The 18,156-nt window shown below is 42.9% G+C and overlaps 2 protein-coding genes across 2 annotated transcripts in view; one reads left to right on the plus strand and one right to left on the minus strand.

Annotated features, from left to right (window-relative positions):
- PTCD3 (pentatricopeptide repeat domain 3) overlaps positions 1-17,723 on the minus strand; it is a 48,760-nt gene extending 31,037 nt beyond the window's left edge. The window contains exon 1 of the mRNA XM_045979340.1: positions 17,719-17,723. Within this exon, the coding sequence (XP_045835296.1) occupies positions 17,719-17,721 (3 nt within the window). The 5' untranslated portion in view covers positions 17,722-17,723. The remainder of the gene's footprint in view (positions 1-17,718) is intronic.
- The window catches only part of POLR1A (RNA polymerase I subunit A), a 73,493-nt gene continuing 55,611 nt past the window's right edge, over positions 275-18,156 (plus strand). Inside the window, exons 1-9 of the mRNA XM_045979335.1 lie at positions 275-424; positions 2,668-2,872; positions 4,740-4,889; positions 7,190-7,297; positions 8,269-8,354; positions 8,463-8,566; positions 14,033-14,119; positions 15,547-15,652; positions 15,940-16,102. Of these exons, the coding sequence (XP_045835291.1) occupies positions 348-424; positions 2,668-2,872; positions 4,740-4,889; positions 7,190-7,297; positions 8,269-8,354; positions 8,463-8,566; positions 14,033-14,119; positions 15,547-15,652; positions 15,940-16,102 (1,086 nt within the window). The 5' untranslated portion in view covers positions 275-347. The remainder of the gene's footprint in view (positions 425-2,667; positions 2,873-4,739; positions 4,890-7,189; positions 7,298-8,268; positions 8,355-8,462; positions 8,567-14,032; positions 14,120-15,546; positions 15,653-15,939; positions 16,103-18,156) is intronic.

Below are 18,156 nucleotides of genomic sequence, written 5' to 3' on the forward strand. Positions count from 1 at the left end.
AGCGATCAAGAATTAGGGGGTTAAAAAAGCTCATGGTTTGAAAGACTTTGCTACGGAAGTTAAAGACTCAAAACGCTCCACTTGCCTCGAAGAAATTTTCAGGAACTATTATTTCAGTGTTTATATGTCTTCGATATTTTCAAAATAAGAGGTAGATCGAAAGTCGTCAAATTACTTCGCCCCTACAGTGAAAGTGGTCTCGTCCACGTAAATCTCAAACTAGCGAGCTTTCTCGCGCGCAAGCGCATTTTAAATCACATGGTGGCTGCTGGCTTGAAGCTGAGTTAAGTTGCCGGTGTTGATTGGAATCTCTCTCTGGGTGTCAGAACTCGGAAATTACCTAGAAGATGTTGGGCTCAAAGAACATGCCCTGGCGGAGGCTTCAGGGCATTTCCTTCGGGATGTATTCGGCGGAAGAACTCAAGTAAGGAGTTGGTGGGAAGCATGGAGAGCCTGCCTGTTGAGGTCGGCGCTGTAAACTACAGTTCCCAAAATGTCTTGCGCTCTGTTTATCCTCTGAGTTAGTGGTTGTCCGGCGCGTGGCCTTTTGGGATTCGTAGTTCTAGATAAGTCTTGGTTTGGCACGGACTGTCTAGAGCCGGGTGGGCTAGGTTAGAGTTTGCGCCGGGACCTAGTTTGCAATGTTAGCGTCCATCAGTTTCTTTGGTAATTAACCAGCGTCTGTGGAGTGGCAACGTCCCTGAGGTGGTTCATTAAACACATAATCAAAATGGTTATCCTTCAAGACTCATTTGAAAGCGACAACTTCTCTTTGCTAGGACCCTCTATATTCTTTGCCTAGTTAGTAAATCAAGGGGACTCTCTTAAATCCTCATTTTGATCACCATAACATTTGGCGGTCTTGACCACACCCTCGGAACTCTATTTGCGGGACCTTAACTGTTTGCAAGTTCTTTTATTTCTGTGACAAAGAGTGACATCTAATAGGTACAGTGTTTCTCTTAGTGGGGATGAAAATACTCTTAATAGACTGGTGATAATTGTACAACTCTAGATAGGCTAAAAACTATTGAGTGTGCACTTTAAAAAGATGAATTGTGTAGTGAGTTATATCTCAACGAAGGTGTTAAAGGATTTTTAAACCTTTAATGTGAAAAATAACAAAAGCCAAATCATAAACTGGGAAAAGTATTTGACACCGTTATAGTAAAAGATTAATGTCCTTATGTGTGAGGGGCACATGTAGTACAGTAACGAAAACATTAAGATTTAAATTCAAAGTAAGTAAAGGACTAAAACAACTTGAAATAATTATAATAAAAAATTAAAGTGATAGTGGAGTAGCATTTTTCCACCTGAAATTTGGAAAGTTGTTTTTTGTTTTTTTTTTAAGTAGGCTCCATGCCCAACATCGGGCTCGAACTCAGGACCCTGAGATCAGGAGTCACCTGCTGTACTGATTGAGCCAGCTAGGAGCCCCTGGAAAGATTTTTAAGTGCTAAGAATCAGTGATAATAAAGACAGGCAATCTACTATTAGCCCACCTTTTCTAGAATGCAAGGTTGCAGAATGTATCAGGAGTTTTAAAACATTTTGCACCCTTTGATTCAGGGATTCCACTCTACTGAGAAAATAATTATATTTTTAGGACATAGTCAGGTTTGAAGTATCCGGTGCAAAATCCTTATGCAGATAGGTTTCATAAGCTCATTTAAAATAGCATTTGGTTAAATGAATTCTTAATTGCCACCTAATGAAAGATTTTATAACTCTTAAGAATTATGTTTCCAAAGAATTTTAGTGACATAAAAACACTCATTTACTGCTAAATGAAAATAGACAAATGCAATGCTAAAAATACCAAATGATCCCAGTTATCTTTCTAAAAATATATCCATAGAGCTATGTCTATGAATGTTATCAGTGTTATTTTTCTAGGTTGTGAGATTTGGATAATTGTCTTTATTTCCAAAGTAAAAAAAAAACAAACAAACACACAAAAACTTAAAAAGCAAATTTGGCATGAATATACTTTGGTAAAAGTAGTTAGGTGTCCTATGGGAGCCCCCTTAAAACCAAACATAAGATACTGTAATAAAACTTTTAGTGAAACAGGTTACACTTCTCAAAGTTTTGCATATTTGTGTTTAACGTCAGTTTACTATTGCTGCATGTAGGGATTATTGGGTTATTTTTTCTTTATTAAACTATGTGGGTTTTGGATTTAAGTATGGTCCGTATCCTGCCTCTATCCTCCCTGTAATCCTGGCTGTGTTACCTGGATTAAATTGCTTAACTGTTCTCTCCCCCAGTTTCCTCCTCAGAAAAATGCATATAGTGATGGCCTCTCGGAGGGTTAAAGTCAGACTAAGTGCTGCTTGTAAAGCATGTAACATGTGTAGGTACTTGACTATTTATAAACAGTCTCCATTGTACTCAATGCAAGATTTGCACTAAACCTGTATTTAAATATTTTACCACTCCTGTCTGTTAAGCACGTATTTTCCCAGCAACTATTGCATGTAGACTCTGCTAAGTGTTGAGCTGCAGGGTGAGCAAGGCATACACAGATGCTACAGGCTCAAGTTGTCAGCATGTCTGAGGAAACTAACATGAAATCATCATTTAACTCTGAAGCACCAAAGAAGAAACATCCAAGAAGTTGGGTAACCTAGTTTCCCCTTGATTTTTCTTTTACCTCTTTAGGAAATTAAGTGTTAAGTCCATTACGAACCCTCGTTACCTGGACAGCCTGGGGAACCCGTCGGTGAATGGCCTGTACGATTTAGCTTTGGGCCCTGCAGATTCCAAAGAGGTGTGCTCCACCTGCGTGCAGGACTTCAACAACTGCTCTGGCCACCTGGGCCACATTGACCTTCCGCTCACTGTGTACAACCCTCTCCTCTTTGATGTACGTTCTTGGCTTGGGCTGCTCTGTACGTGTGGGGGTCTCGGGGCTGCTGGTGGGTTTTGTGAGTGCCACCGCTGGCCTCACTACAGGTGTCCAAGAAAGTTAGCTCTAGACACGGAGTTAAAGTGCTCTCTACCGTGAGCTTTAAAATCTTGATCAGGGGCGCCTGGGTGGCTCAGTCGTTAAGTGTCTGCCTTCGGTTCCGGTCGTGATCCCAGAGTGCTGGGATCAATCCCCACATAGGTCTCCCTGCTCAGCGGGGAGCCTGCTTTTTCCTCTCCCACTCCCCCTGCTTGTGTTCCCTCTCTCACTATCTCACTCTGTGTCCAATAAATAAATAAAATCTTTAAAATAAAATAAGATCTGGAGGAGCCAAGTCCAATAAATTCAACTTGGCCTCTAGACCTAACTAAATGAATTTCCATTTGCTTCCAGTTAAGAAGAGCCACAGCTTGGTTCTGTTCACATAGGGAAAAAGCTTTGGAATTCGTCCCCTACACTTTAGATTTCAGGGGCTTCATGCCCTTCCTGATAAGAGAAGGACTTCGGGAGTTCTCCGAGCCTTCCCTGAGCTCTTCCGGTGGATTTGTAGGCTTTTACTTGGTTGGAAGAGGAGCAAAGCCCAAAAGGGCAGACAGTGAACTAAGAATGAGGGTCCTGTCTAGAGTCCTACTTGTGTATTTTCAGCTTTTTCTGTCACTTAACCTAGCCTCCATGATGACAGTATTCGTGATATTTATCTGTTAACCGTGTTGAGCAAAGAATTGTCTTAAATACAGTGTTCAGTTACATACCAAATATTTAACTAAACTTAAGTTTGGTATGTGTTTAAAAACTAAATATTTTGAATATTAAATATTTCCTTTATTTATTTAAAGATTTTATTTTTAAGTAATCTTTACACCAAACATGGGGCTGGAACTCACAACCCCCAGATCAAGAGTTGCATGCTCCACCAACTGAGCCAGCCAGGTGCCCTTAGTTATTAAATATTTTATTTTTTATTTATTTAAAGATTTTATTTTTAAGTAATCTTTACACCAAACATGGGGCTGGAACTCACAACCCCCAGATCAAGCGTTGCATGCTCCACCAACTGAGCCAGCCAGGTGCCCTTAATTGTTAAATGTTTTATTTTTTATTTTTTTAAAGATTTTATTTATTTATTTGACAGAGAGAGAGAGATCACAAGTAGGCAGAGAGGCAGGCAGAGACGGGGGGAAAGCAGGCTCCCCATTGAGCAGAGAGCCCAATGTGGGGCTAGATCCCAGGACCCTGAGATCATGATCTGAGCAGAAGGCAGGTTCTCAACCCATTGAGCCATCCAGGTGCCCCTATAAAATATTTTAAATTAAATATTTAAATATGAAAATTAGTATCTGGTACTTAGTTAAATAAAATGAAAGTAGCTCTCTGCCTCAGACCCAGAATAAATTTCAACTTTTAAAGGATTAAAATGAAATGATAAGAAGAAATACACAGGAATATTTATTTAGTTCGTAGAGTCATGGAGACCTTTCCAGGTGTATCAGGGAAAATGGAATTTTTTTTTTTTAAGATTTTATTTATTTAGAGAGTGTGTGACTGCATGTGAGCCAAGAGAGGGGCAGAGAGAGGGGAAGAGAATCTTGAGCAGGCTCCCTGCTGAGCACAGAGGCCTGCATGGGCTGGATCCCATGACCCTGAGATCATGACCTGAGCCAAAATCAAGTGTCGGGCCCTTAACTGACCCAGGCACCCAGGTACCCTGGAAGTGGAATTCTCAAAGGAATAAACTGGCTACATAAAAACAAAAATCTTAAATACATTGAAAATTACTTTGATTATTCTGTCTCTAATTATCTTGCTTTTTCTTCCCTCTCTTTAGAAACTCTACCTGCTGCTCCGGGGCTCCTGTTTGAACTGTCACATGCTGACCTGCCCCCGTGCTGTGATTCATCTCTTAGTGTGCCAGCTGCGAGTTCTGGAAGTGGGTGCCCTACAGGCAGTCTACGAGCTTGAGAGAATTCTGAACAGGGTAGGTGGGTGCTGACTGGTGTGAAAACCAGGCGAGCCAAAGCAGTGAAAACAGGCCTCTTTGTGTGTTGTCCCCAGGCTTGTCATCCTAATAGTCACCAGAATGCTTGATCTTTACGTCTTACAACTACATACCAATAGCTCAGTATGAAAACATGAAGCCATAAGAGAAATTGAAGAACTGTTAGGGAAAATAACCCTGAAATACCATTTTACCTATCTGAGGTTTTTTTTTTTCTGGATGTAGGAGCCAGTGGAGGCTTATGCATTGCTTTGGATTGTACATTTCTTTGGTCTTTTTTAATGCAGAAAATTGTTTTTCATGGTATTGACTTTTTTGAAGACTCAAAGCCAATTGTCTTGTAGGACTTCTCACATTCAGGATTTGTCTGATTATTCCCTCACTAGATTCATGTTTTGGTAAGAATGGAGCCTATACCACGTGAGCTACACTGTATGGTGTCATTTCAGGAGGCCCAGGCTGCCAGCTGGTTTTATTATTGGTAATGCTAAGAGTGTGATTACTTGGATAAGATGGGGACCACCAAATCTATCATAGAGACCTTTTTCTCTTTACAATACAAAATTCCTTCAGATTTTCTGGTGCTAGTATTAAGTGTCTTATGTAAAATTCGTCTTCTGTTTGTATATCAAAATAGGAGTAATTTTTGTGTATTGATTTTTGTCTGAAACAACATAGCTAACATTCTAATGCTTTACCTATAGATTCTTGTTGATTTTCAACACCATTTTATCATCTGTGACTAATGGCACTTTTGTTTCTTTCCAAGCCTTATATGTTCTCTTTCTTTTTCTTACCTTATTTTGGTGGCTAGGATCTACATTACTCTGTTGAAGAGACAGCGGGCATCTTTGTCTTATTTCTTGTCACAAGGGGAACCTTTCACCTTTCCTTTCGACTTCCCTTTCCTGAGTAATTTAGTCTTAAAGACATTAGGTGGACAGAGCTGATAGGATTCTATACAGAGGTATAGCCTTAGGTGGGTTGTCGGAGCCCAAGCAAGAGGAGAACACCCCTGCATGTGTGGGCAACCCAGCATGAACATCAGAGCTCACATAGGATGAGGAAGCTGTTCATTTAGGGATAAGAGCTCAGCATAGGGGGTGGGTGCCCAAGTCGAGTGAGAGGGAGTCATGCGTGGGAGAGGTAGCAGCAGTGATGGGAGAGAGGTTACATACAGGGAGGGGACTGATCCAATAAGTCTTAATTTTAAGGATAAGGCAAGCCAGATTTCACACTATTAGAGAAGGGAGTTACAAATACATGAAAGAGAAAAGATCCAGAATTAATTCTATGGTGTTGGACTGGAATTAGAAGTTTGGTATGTACATATAAGCATATGTGGTTTCCGGGGAACAGAGCCAAAAAATGAACCCAAAGTCAAATTTGTCCAAGGGGGAGAGAGAGAGAGAGAGAGAGATGAGGATCTTCTTAAAGCTTTACTCAGAGTAAATTCTATTTTTCTAGGTATTTTTCTAGTACATTTGATGGAAACTTTCAGATTTGTTGACATAAGATTCATGCTGCTTACTACCTTAACATTCTTTTTTTTTTTTTTGGGTAAAATATACACAGAAGCACATTAATCCTATAGTCTAGGAAATAGTTACAAAGTAACCATCACCCATATAGTCACCTTCATTGTCAAGATAGTGTCCAAATCCCAAGAAACCTTGTCTCTTTCCCCTGTCTTTGTGTATTTATTTTTGACCAGTGTTTTGGGTTTTTTAATCATTGTACTTAGGAAGTTCTCAGTGGGACTAATGTGAGGCCTAGGATAATACTGCTGTCCTCCAGAGAGGATCAGAAGTCTGGCAGTGCCTTCTGCAGGGGAGCATAACCACACTGTGGGCCACTTTGGAGACCTGCCGCGCCACAGCCCTGCATCAGAGCAAACATGACCCCCATGGGGTTTGACCTCCTAGTTTCTTGACTCCCCTTCAGTTCCATCTGCCTGTTCCTCACTGTCCTGTCAGCTCTTTGGAGCTTTAAAGTATTTAAGTATTTTGAGTATTGTCGCTTATCTTGGTTCTTGACAGCTTTAGGTTTGGTCTGAATAACTTTGCTCACCATTGTCAGAAGCAAGATATTTTTGATAAATATATATATATTTTTAACAGCAGTGTTGCTTCGCTATTTTAAAAATGCAGCACAGCGTGAAGTTTCCTTCTCTTCCCTTGAACTAAACCCTCCCACCCTGGGAGAGGCTGACCCCTGTGGTGCTAGCAGTCGTACGCTTGCTTTACTCCGGTAGTATGGTTTTTCTCTTTGTTCCTCAGTTTCTGGAAGAAAATGCTGATCCTACTGCCTTCGAAATTCAGGAAGAGTTGGAACAGTATACGGCCAAAATCGTACAGAACAATCTGTTGGGATCCCATGGTGCTCATGTGAGTTATCCTGTCTCTCTCTTTTCCTCTAACATTTGGTTTTTAGCGTAATTATCGCAGATCCTTGTATGTTGTCATTTGTGTGTGCCCTCAGCTGCCCCAAGGCAGACCTGGGTTTGAATCCCAGTTCTGCCTCTTAGAGGCCTGCAACTTCACAAGTTACCTGCTGTCCCTGAGCCTCTGTGTCCTCTGCTTTAACGTGCCTGCAGGCCCGATGAGAGGATTCGATGAAGTCAGGTGGTATAGGTCCAGTGTCCAGCAAGGTTATGGTGGACACTAACAGTGGTGTCCGTGTCCTTTTCTTCTTTTTCCACCCCTGTAAACCATTGCCACCTCCTCACCTCCCCCGCCCCCACAGCACGTGTGTCAGTATTTGTTCAGTGGATGGACAGATGGCATACTAATCAGCCTGTACTCCTCTTTCAGGTGCTCATCTTAAAGTCGAGTTCGCCTTATGCCCAAGTTCCACACCCGAGATTCTGATTTCATTGGTCTGGGGTAGAGTCCAATGGAAGTTACAGAATCTCTCAGGAAGGTTTCATTTGCAACGAAGCTCAGACCCATTTGTATAGCTTTACTGTGGATGTGCCTTTGTTAGGACCCTGAGGGCCTTCCAAGGGAGGCAGCTGGGAGGGCATGCTAGCTGCGTACGGAGAGGTTTGTTTTAAATTAACTAGCATTTCTTGAGGACTTCGCTGTATTCCAAGTCCCCCACTTCATTCATGAACTCTTAGGAGGAGCTTATGAGGAGTTAATCTCATTCTCGTGTTACAGTTGAGGAAAGTTAAGGCTTAAAGAAGTCACTCAGTAATCAGCAGAGTTTGGCTGTATCAGGGTTCTGTGGGGAATATTGTTTCAGAAAGAGGATCGCTTTCTTTGTCTTTTTTTTTAAAAAGGTAAAAACTGTAAAGTGAATGTGTACCCCAGGATTCTTCAGATGGTACCGCAAGTTCTTTGCCCTTTCTCAACAGGTGAAAAATGTTTGTGAGAGCAGGAGCAAACTCATTGCTTACTTCTGGAAGGCACATATGACTGCTAAGCGGTGTCCCCACTGCAAGTGAGTAACCGGGCTCTTACCTCTCCCTTTTCCCAGAAGCCTCTGGCCAGTTACTTGATGTCTTGTTGAGGTTTCTCTTTTCTGAGTCACAACTGTTCTCACATATAGGACCGGGCGGTCAGTTGTCCGAAAGGAGCACAACAGCAAGTTGACAGTCACATACCCAGCCATGGTTCACAAGAAGGCTGGCCAGCAGGACACAGAGCCCCTGGGTGAGCAGGCTGGGCCCTGGGAGGTCCATGACCAACAGATGTGTTTTGAATCTGGGGAATACCTGGTCGTTATCATGTTTCTCACCTTTGTGTTTGTGGTGGGCCAACAGTGGGGTGGGGTCCAAGCCATGGACGGTTGGAGAGGACCCTAGTGAGTGCCAGCCCTGGCCTCTCATAGAACTGACAGGCTGAGCTACATTATGAGGCAGTGACCCATGAGTTGAATGAAGTGCATCTTGCCTCAGGTAGTCAACTTTCTAGAAGATTCTTGAGAAAGAGGTCAAGAAATCTACTTGGTAAATACTTAGAACCATTTTACTGTCAAATAAGTGTGGGCTTATTTTGAAGCAAAATGTAAAATGCAGGTGAGTTTTAAAGGAAAACTGAGCATTCAAAGAACGTCAGCACCTCCCACAGCCTGCTCCTGGCTGTCCACTCAGATTCCTGGAGTAGAGTGTCCCCTACTCAGCTCTGCTCTACCAATAGGGTACTTGGGAAAAAATTTGAGAGACTTAGTACTTTTATTTTTAAATGTTTTATATATTTAAAAAATTTTTTTTATTTGACACACAGTGTTACATTAGTTTCAGGTGTAAGACACAGTGCTTTGATAAGTTTATACACTGTGTGCTGTGCTCACCACAGTATAGCTACCGTCTGTCACCATACAACGCTATCACAGTATCCTCGACCATATTCCTTATGCTGTGCCTTTTATTCCTGCGACTTACTCATTCCATGGCTGGAAGCCTGTATCTCCTTCATCCATTTTGCTCAATCCTCACCTCTTCTCTCCTCCAGCAACCATCAGTTTGTTCTCTGTATTTATAGTTCTGATTGTACTTTTTGTTTGTTCCTTTTTTTTTTTTTTTTTAAGTTCCACTTATGAAGGGCATCAGATGGTATTTGTCTTTTTCAGTTTGACTTATTTCACTTAGCATAATAGCTTCTAGGTGCATCCATGGTATTGCAAGTGGCTTGATCTCATCCCTTTTATGGCCGCATAATATTCTGTTGTATATATATATTCTGTTGTATATATATTTTCACCATATCTCCTTTACCCGTTCATCTGTTAATGGACACTTAGGTTGCTTTCCCATCTTGGCTATTGTAAATAATGATGTAATAAACATAGGAGTGTGTGTATCTTTTCAAGTTAGTGTTTTCCTGTTCTTTGGCTAAATACCCAATAGTGGAATTACTGGGTTATATGGTATTTTTATTTTTAATTTTTTAAGGAACCTCCACGCTGTTTACCACAATGACTATAATAAGCTACATTCCTGCCAGCGGTGTACAAGGGTTTTTTTTTCCTTCACATCCTTACCAACACTTGTTATTTCTTGTCTTTTTGATTCTAGTCATCCTGACAGCTATAAGGTGGTATCTCATTGTGGTTTTGATTTGCATTTCCCTGATGATCTGTGATGTTGAGCATCTTTTCATGTGTTTGTTGGCCATCTGTCTGTATGTCTTCTTCTTTTAAAATTTTGTAGCCATAGGATTGTTTAAGTATGGTTTTTGTTTTTTCTTGTGAGGTGGTGAAGATGAGGTTAGATAGTCCATATTAAGTACTGAGATCAGTGCCTGCCGTGTATAATATGTGGTCCGTAGATGTTAACTGTTGATTTTGTGTGATGCAGTCAGTGTGCTGGTGCCGGGGAGAATGACCTGGGACTGACCCCTCACTCTGCCATCAGAGGCTTAGAGAAGGTCACTGGAGTTTTGTTTTCAACTCCATCTAGTGACAACAACCAAACTTCTTGCCCAGAGTTGGGAAGATTTCATGAGTGAAAGTCCATAGCATATTGTTACTAAACCTTATTCCAGAGCTTGAGAACATGGACAAGGCAGGGAAATAAGTTCTCTTCCTAGTGATGCATAAATCTTTTACATTGAGGACTCTGGCAAGTCTTGGAGTAGATTAACTATCTCAGTCCTTTTGGGCTGCCATAAGAAAAATATCACAGAGTGAGTGACATCTAAACAACACACGTTTATTTTTCACAGTTCTCGAGGCTAGGAAGACCAAGATTTTGGTGCTGGCAAGTCTGGTGTCCTGTGAGGGCCTGCTTCTTCACCATCAGCCGTCTTCTCCCTGTAGCTTCACACGACAGAAAGGCGCAAGAGAGCTTTCTGGGGTCTTTTTATAAGGGCGCCAGTTCTGGTCACGAGAGTTCTGCTCTCCTGATCTCATAACCTCTCAAAAGTCCCACTTCCAATACCATCATATGGGGGGAAGGTAGGATTTTAACACATGAAACTTGAGGGGACACAGATGTTCAGACCTTTTATTTTTTTTTTTTCACATAACTATGAAATACTTATTTATTGAAAGTTATTAAAGTTCTGGGTCAGACCTTTTAGACTAATTTGAGGCTTGCAGAAGAGTGGGGAAGATAGTACGGAGAGTTCCCACGCACTCTCGTCACCACGGCATACCTGTCCACCATGTTAAGAAAGTTAAGAAATTAGTATGCTACCATTAAATGAACTACAGGCTTTATTTGAGTTTCTCCGGATTTTCCAGTGATGTCCTTTTTATGTGCGGGGATCTGATCCTGTTTTTAAAAAAGCCTGTTTAATTTTGTTTAATGGTTAATGGTCAGCCACAAAGGTGGATTTTTCATATACCTATAAATAGCCCATAAAACAATTTAAGGTTGGGAATTGCTGCCTTAGCCCGTAGTGCACCTTAGTGTTCATGACGGAGAGCAAAGATGGTCAGAATTCTGAAAGATAACTGTTTCTTTGGAGTAAATGTCTAGCAGTTAAGTAGCCTTCCAGTGCCTTTGCCAAATGTGTTCTTCTGAAGTAACCTTTCACTGTGGCTATGAGCGTATGATGGTGCCACCCAAAATTCTGCACATAAGGAATAAAGTGACCGTGGGCTCCCGTGGTTCCAGGATTGCGATTTTAGTATTTAGCAAACATTTACTTGGTGGGCACTGAGCCTCGTGCCAACAACAGTGCCTATGACCAAGCAGAGCACCAGGGTGAAGACCATGCAGCCTCTTCTGTCAGAAGAGGCCGCAGGTGACCCAGGTCAGTAACTCCAGGCAGCAGGTGATATGTTCTGAACAAGGGTCAGGCTGTGTTCCTGGCCAAAGGAAGCCAAGCAACGAGGCCTGTGCCTCTGTGTTTGGTACAGGCCAGTGATCCCACAGTGAGCACCATAAGCTTGTGAGATTCTACAGATGCTCCAGAGGGCCCCTCAGGCCCCATAATGCACATCAGCATTTTATAAATCTTTTTTTTTAATTTTTTTATTTTTTAAGATTTTATTTATTTATGACAGAGAGATCACAAGTAGGCAGAGAGGCAGGCACAGAGGCGGGGGGGGGGGGGCGGGGGGACAGGCTCCCCGCTGAGCAGAGAGCCCGATGCGAGGCTCCATTCCAGGACCCTGAGATCATGACCCGAACCAAAGGCAGAGGCTCAACCCACTGAGCCACCCAGGTGCCCCAGCATTTTAAAATGAGGATCCTAAAATAAAAATAAAAATAAAATAAAATGAGGGTCCTCCCAGGCAAGATACTCCACTGCGATCCAGCCTTCCCCAAGTTCTCTGACCTCCTTTGTCACATAGCAGCTCATGAAGCTCAACGAAACCCACATTAGCAGTGTTCTGAAAGCCTACCCAGGCAGAATCCATTCTCGCTGGTTGTACAAGTAATCTTTTTCAGGAGGGTGTAGTGCAGGCAAGGAGGTGGTATCCCCCAGGTTTCCTTTGACACTGTAGCCCTGTGACTGAATAACCCCACTCTGCCTTTACAGTGAGGAAACTGCAGTAGGGCATTTCATGTACTGAGAGCTACTGGGACAGGAGCTGGGGAGTATTGACAGAGTCAACTGATCTCCCTCAGCCCTTCAAACCTATTTGAGTAGGAGAGGAAGTTCAGATTGCCATTTTCAGACATGCCCACAAATTGTTGTGTTTAGCTTAATGGACTCTGTGTTTTCCCACCGAATATACATCGCTTTCTAATGCTGTGGTTATCCCTGAAGGTCAGAGCCTCTCTTCATTGCTTACCCATGCTTCCTTGAATTGCATTAACTGATTGAAATGCTTTGTTTTTGTAGGAATCAAAATTTTAAATGTGTAGACTCTTTGACCTACCCATTCCACTTTTATGACTATTTTGAGAATTAGACATACCCACACGACAGTATTATTTAAATAGCTTAAAATGGGAAATGACTTAAGTGCCTATCAGTAGAGACTAGTTAAATTTGGGTACATCTTTTAATTATTATCCAAGTTTTGTATTTCCCTAAAATCTTGTGAGGACACATCCTTTGCAGATGGTAAACTTAATTGGAGAATGGGAGGTGGAATTCGAAGCTGGATTTTTTATAAGTGTAGAAAAAGGCAAAAGAGTGGAGTTTGGGGTGCCTGGGTGGCTCAGTGGGTTAAGCATCTGCCTTTGGCTCAGGTCATGATCTCAGAGTCCTGGGGTCAAACCCCACATTGGGCTCCCTGCTCAGTGGGGAGTCTGCTTCTCCCTCTCCCTCTGTCTGCCTTCCTGCCCTGCTTGTGCTTTCTTCCTCTCGCTCTCTCTCAAATAAATAAATAAATAAGAGTAAGGCGTGTAAGTATAAATTTTTGTACAATATTTTGAATGGTAATATTGGAGCCAGTGACTTTATCTGCTGTGTGTGAGACACTGTCAGGTGCATAAAGTTGTAGGTTTTTTTTTTTTAAATCATAGCGTAACTTACAACAGTAAGAAAATTGGGATCTTCCCTGTGTCCAGTTGTAAGAGTATGGTCAGCTCACTAGGAAACATCCTCTTGGTGGAATATCACGGAGTCACTAAAAATGTTATGTCACAACGTACAGAAATGCTCACAAGAGGACACTAAACGAGCAAAGCAGTGTACACTTAAGATTACAGTTATCTTAGGGGCGCCTGGGTGGCTCGTTCGGTTAAGCATCACACTCTTGGTTTCAGCTCAGGTCGTGATTTCCCGGTCGTGAGATCGAGCCCGCAACAGGCTCCACACTCAGCAGGGAGTCTGCTTGGGATTCTTTCTCTCACCCTCTCCGCCTCCCCCTCCCCTGTGCACACATGCACTCTCACTCTCCCTAAAATAAATAAATCTTAAAAAAAAAAAAAAGGTTAAAAACAATAGTTAAAAAAAAAAAGATTACAGTTACCTTAGATACCATAGAAACCAGAAGACTGGAACAAAGTATGTAGTAGTGCTAATGGAATGGCGTGTGATTTATTTTTCTTTTGCTCTCTTGGTTTTATGCAATAGTTATACTCTTTCCATTACTTTAGAAATTAGGTTAAGGGGGAAAAAAAATCCAGAGCTGAGAAGAAGCTGTCCTGGAGATTGATTTTTGTGGTCAAATTGCAGGCTTGGCAGGGTGGGGAGAAAGCATTGATAACTCCCATTACGGAAGGAGTGCCTGTTATTGATTTATTGTGCTTTGATCCCCCCTTCTGGTTCTAGGAATTGAGGAAGCTCAGATGGGAAAACGAGGGTACCTGACACCCGCCAGCGCCCAAGAGCATCTTACCGCCCTTTGGAAGAATGAAGGTGCTGTACCAACTTAAAAGAAATCGAAATGAGTCTCTGGGCTCTTTTATCCTGCCTTATTATTTCTGTTGATAATTATATTAGATGTAATAATTATAGATCTCTACTGAATTCCGTTCATAGGTTTGGGGCTGGCTTCAGGTACATTGTCATTGACACGGTCTAGAGTAGGCAAGAATATGAACTTCACGACTATTTAACTGAACCTGGTCATTAAATGACAGCTGTGGGTAGGCCTCGCTTAGTTTGACATATTTCTAGAAGGTATAGTGTAACTCAGCCTTACTTTAAATGCCTGTTAATAACTTCTTCAGAAAAGGATTCTAAGGGAATTCCTCCTGTGATTCAAAAAATGAACTCTAACATGTCTTTTTTTTTTAAATTAGCATTTTCCCACATTTTAATTTCCTACAAAAAGGAAAGTTATTCATTCCTTCTGCATGTCTAACAAAAACTAGGCACTGTATTTAGGCCTCCGTGTCACCACCCTCAGAAAGTGCTCCTCTAGAACACTGAAAGCTGCTACTGTGTAATGATGGGCGCTTAAAAATGACAGTGCTGCTGAAGGGATAGATGATGTCAGGGAAAAAAGAGCACTCAAGTCAGTGTGATCATTTCTGCGGCAGGCCCTAACACTTACTCGTTTTGTCAGCAGCTTTCTGCTAAGTTCATGGAAATTTAAAATACAGCCTTGATCCACAAAAACGATGCCTTCTTGGTAGCATCTATATGGAGGATTTTTTGTTTTGTTTTATTTTTAAGAAGGCTACCTTTTTTAAATTGATTTTCCCTATTTCAGATATGTTTTTTAATAGTTACCAAAGCTGTGTGTGTGTGTGTGTGTGTGTGTAAGTTTGATAGTCCAGGAAGGTAGTGAGAAACAAGAGGAGGTTTTCTTTTTCTTTTTTTTTTTAAACTTTTGTTTTTTAATTTCTTTTCAGCATAACAGTATTCATTGTTGTTGCACCACACCCAGTGCTCCATGCAATACGTGCCCTCCTTAACACCCACCACCTGTTCCCCCAACCTCCCACCCCCTGCCCCTTCAAAACCCTCAGGTTGTTTTTCAGAGTCCATAGTCTCTGATGGTTCACCTCCCCTTCCAATTTCCCTCAACTCCCTTCTCTCCATCTCCTCATGTCCTCCATGTTATTTGTTATGCTCAAGAGGAGGTTTTCATTCCCTGTCCTAGTCCATCTCAGCCCCCCTTCGGCACCTGTCCTTAAACCACCATCTCACATGTGTGTGGGTTCCCAACACACAAAGGCTCTTTTTTGCTTGTGTTTAGAAGGAAAAATGTGATTCTACTCTACCTATTATCACGTGTTCTGTTTTTCTTTTTCGTCACCCAGTGGAATTTTAGGGGTCATTCATCCCTGCCCTCACACATAGATGTAAATGTTCCTTTTGGCTAATTTCAAATGCAGGATTCTTTCTGAATTACCTTTTTTCGGGACTTGAAGATGTCGACGTGGAGTCTAGATTCAATCCCAGTATGTTCTTTTTGGATTTCCTGGTGGTGCCACCCTCAAGGTAATGCCCTTTAATTAGCTTTGTTTCACTGGAAAAGGCTTACAGAGCGATGGAATAATGACCCATGGGAGAGGCTCAGAGGGCCTAGCGCACCGAGAAGCCAAGCAGCGGTTCCACACCCGGGTTGCCCATGGGTGGGAGTGTTCGTCCTGACTGCAGTGGGAATGTTGGCTGGATTCCGAGTGTGGTGGGTTGTGAGTTGCTTATAGCAGGGATGGGCAAGAGGCTGAAGAACCTGACAATTCCCTCATGCTCAGCAGTCCTTGATTCCCTGTGTCCCCCTGCAGGTATCGCCCTGTCAATCGGCTGGGGGACCAGATGTTTACCAACGGCCAGACGGTGAACTTGCAGGCTGTCATGAAGGACATGGTTCTCATCCGAAAACTTCTGGCACTGATGGCCCAAGAACAGGAGCTGCCATGTGAGGTGGCAGCATCTGCCAAGGATGAGGTCAGGGCCACCTTGGAGCTGATGTCATCAGCCTGTCTGCTTCATTCTGAGGCCCGCAGGGCTGATGCAGAACGCTGGGGGTGCAGGGAGCTGCTGGTTGGGAATTCTGTACAATTGTGTGCGAGCGTCATTTGGGGAACCTAAGTAACGTCGAGGGAAAGCATGATACGAGCATAGAAAGATCTAGGTCCTGCCGCAATGACCTTTGTTGAGTTGCTTAGTTTCATGGGTCTGTCTCCACTGTAAAATGTGTAGGGTTAGTGGTAAGATTTTACATACAGGCAGTTCTGGACCACCTGCCTTCACTAGTGGTGATTGGCAGCTCCAGAAAGAGGAGTCTGCATCCTTGGGCTCTAAGAATGTCCCTTTTGGGTACAGTACCAGAGTCTGAGTCATCCAGCTCTGGTTTTGGCTCATTAAGACCTCTAGCATTGGGTTCAGGAGGGTGCTATTGTCGATTCTAGGAATTTCCCGGAATAGGACTGCCCTGTTTGAGGCCTCAGCTTCCTTTTCAGTAAATGATAGCGTGAGATCAGTTTTCCCATTTCAGCCAACTTTCTGAGTCCCTTCAGTGTGCCAGGTCCTCAGTGAATATAAAGATGAATCAGGCACTCAGAGGAGTTGCTGAGATCACTGAGGTCCTTCCCAGCTGTGATGCTCCCTGGATGAAAGCAGGAAGGGCTGTCTCAGCCTTCAGCGGACCGGGCTCTGGGGCTCCCTTCCAGCTGCCGGCAGCAGTTCCGCTGGGAGCCAGGCCCATCACCAGGTGGCGCCACTGTCTGCCTGGACCCGTGTGCTGTGGGTGACCCGTACTCTGCTCTGCACTGTCTTTGCTTTGCTAAAGTTTTCTGGTCTGTCCGGGTAGTGTGCATTTAGAAACCTTCAGTCTAAGAGAAATGTGCCAGCTGTAGGTCCTGGTCCCATTTTGGGGGAAGGACATAGGATGACCAGGGCTGAGAACTTTTATTTTGATGCTCCTTGGAAATAGAGCCCTCTCATAGGTCTCATTACAAGAGTAATCACATAGCCCTGAGCCAGTAATGTCATAAGCAGTGATTTAGGCCGACAGGGCCCCTGTTGTCATAGAGGTGACCGTCTCTTCCTGTGAGTCTCCCCTCACAGAGAGAATATGCATCTGTCCTCCCTATAACTAAGGAAGACCCCTCTTTTTCTCAGGGTTGAGGACAAACCCACTTTACTAGTGGTTTTCATGGCGTTCTTATTTACCAGATCTTCACCCCTCCCCCTGTTCTTCCCCCAACACACTGACAGGTTTCTTCTCTCATCACTCACACTGGGGGCCTCTAACTCCTGTGACATAGCCAGCCAGATGTGGCTAGTTCGTGGCCACACAATGTCAGTAGATGGTGCTATTATAAGTCAGGTTAGTGGGCAGGTAGAGAAGAGGAGGAGGCAGAGCCGGGGACAGAAATATTTAAAAGGATTGGTTAAATATTCCAGGGAGGCCTGAATTTCAGCCAGTCCCTTGACATATTTCAGTTGGGGACCCACATTTTATTTGATAACATACAAAATAGTATGGCTGCATTTTTCCTTTTAAAAAAATTAATCCACTTGTGTTTCCATAAGTGCTTTGGATTAAGTTTTTCCAAAACCATAAATAAAGGTGAAATTCCATGCGAGAATCAGTTATCTGGTGGGATAATAGAGCTTCATGAAGAGTGTAGATGGAGGGAGAATTTCTAGGGTGGCCTAAAGAATTAGATGGTAACGGGCTTTAGCAGCTGCTGCTAGCACACCCTTCCATTACTTTCTTGGCTTATACGTTTCAGCAAAACAAGCTCCCGTGTTGGAGAAGCCCACAAAGCACATAATTGCGGGTGGCCTCTGGGCAACAGTCTACTAGGACCTGAGGCCCCCAGTCTAGCAGCTCAGGGAATTGCCCCTGCCATCAACCATGTGACCTTAGAGATGAATCCTTCCCAGCTGAACCTTCAGATGGGACCCTAGCTCAGGCTGACTCCTTTGTTACAGCCTAGGAGAGACTGAAGCCGAGAACCCAGTTGAGCTGTACCCAGATTCCTGACTTAGAG

This window comes from Meles meles, chromosome 15 (assembly GCF_922984935.1).
Source record: "Meles meles chromosome 15, mMelMel3.1 paternal haplotype, whole genome shotgun sequence".
Taxonomy (NCBI): domain Eukaryota; kingdom Metazoa; phylum Chordata; class Mammalia; order Carnivora; family Mustelidae; genus Meles; species Meles meles.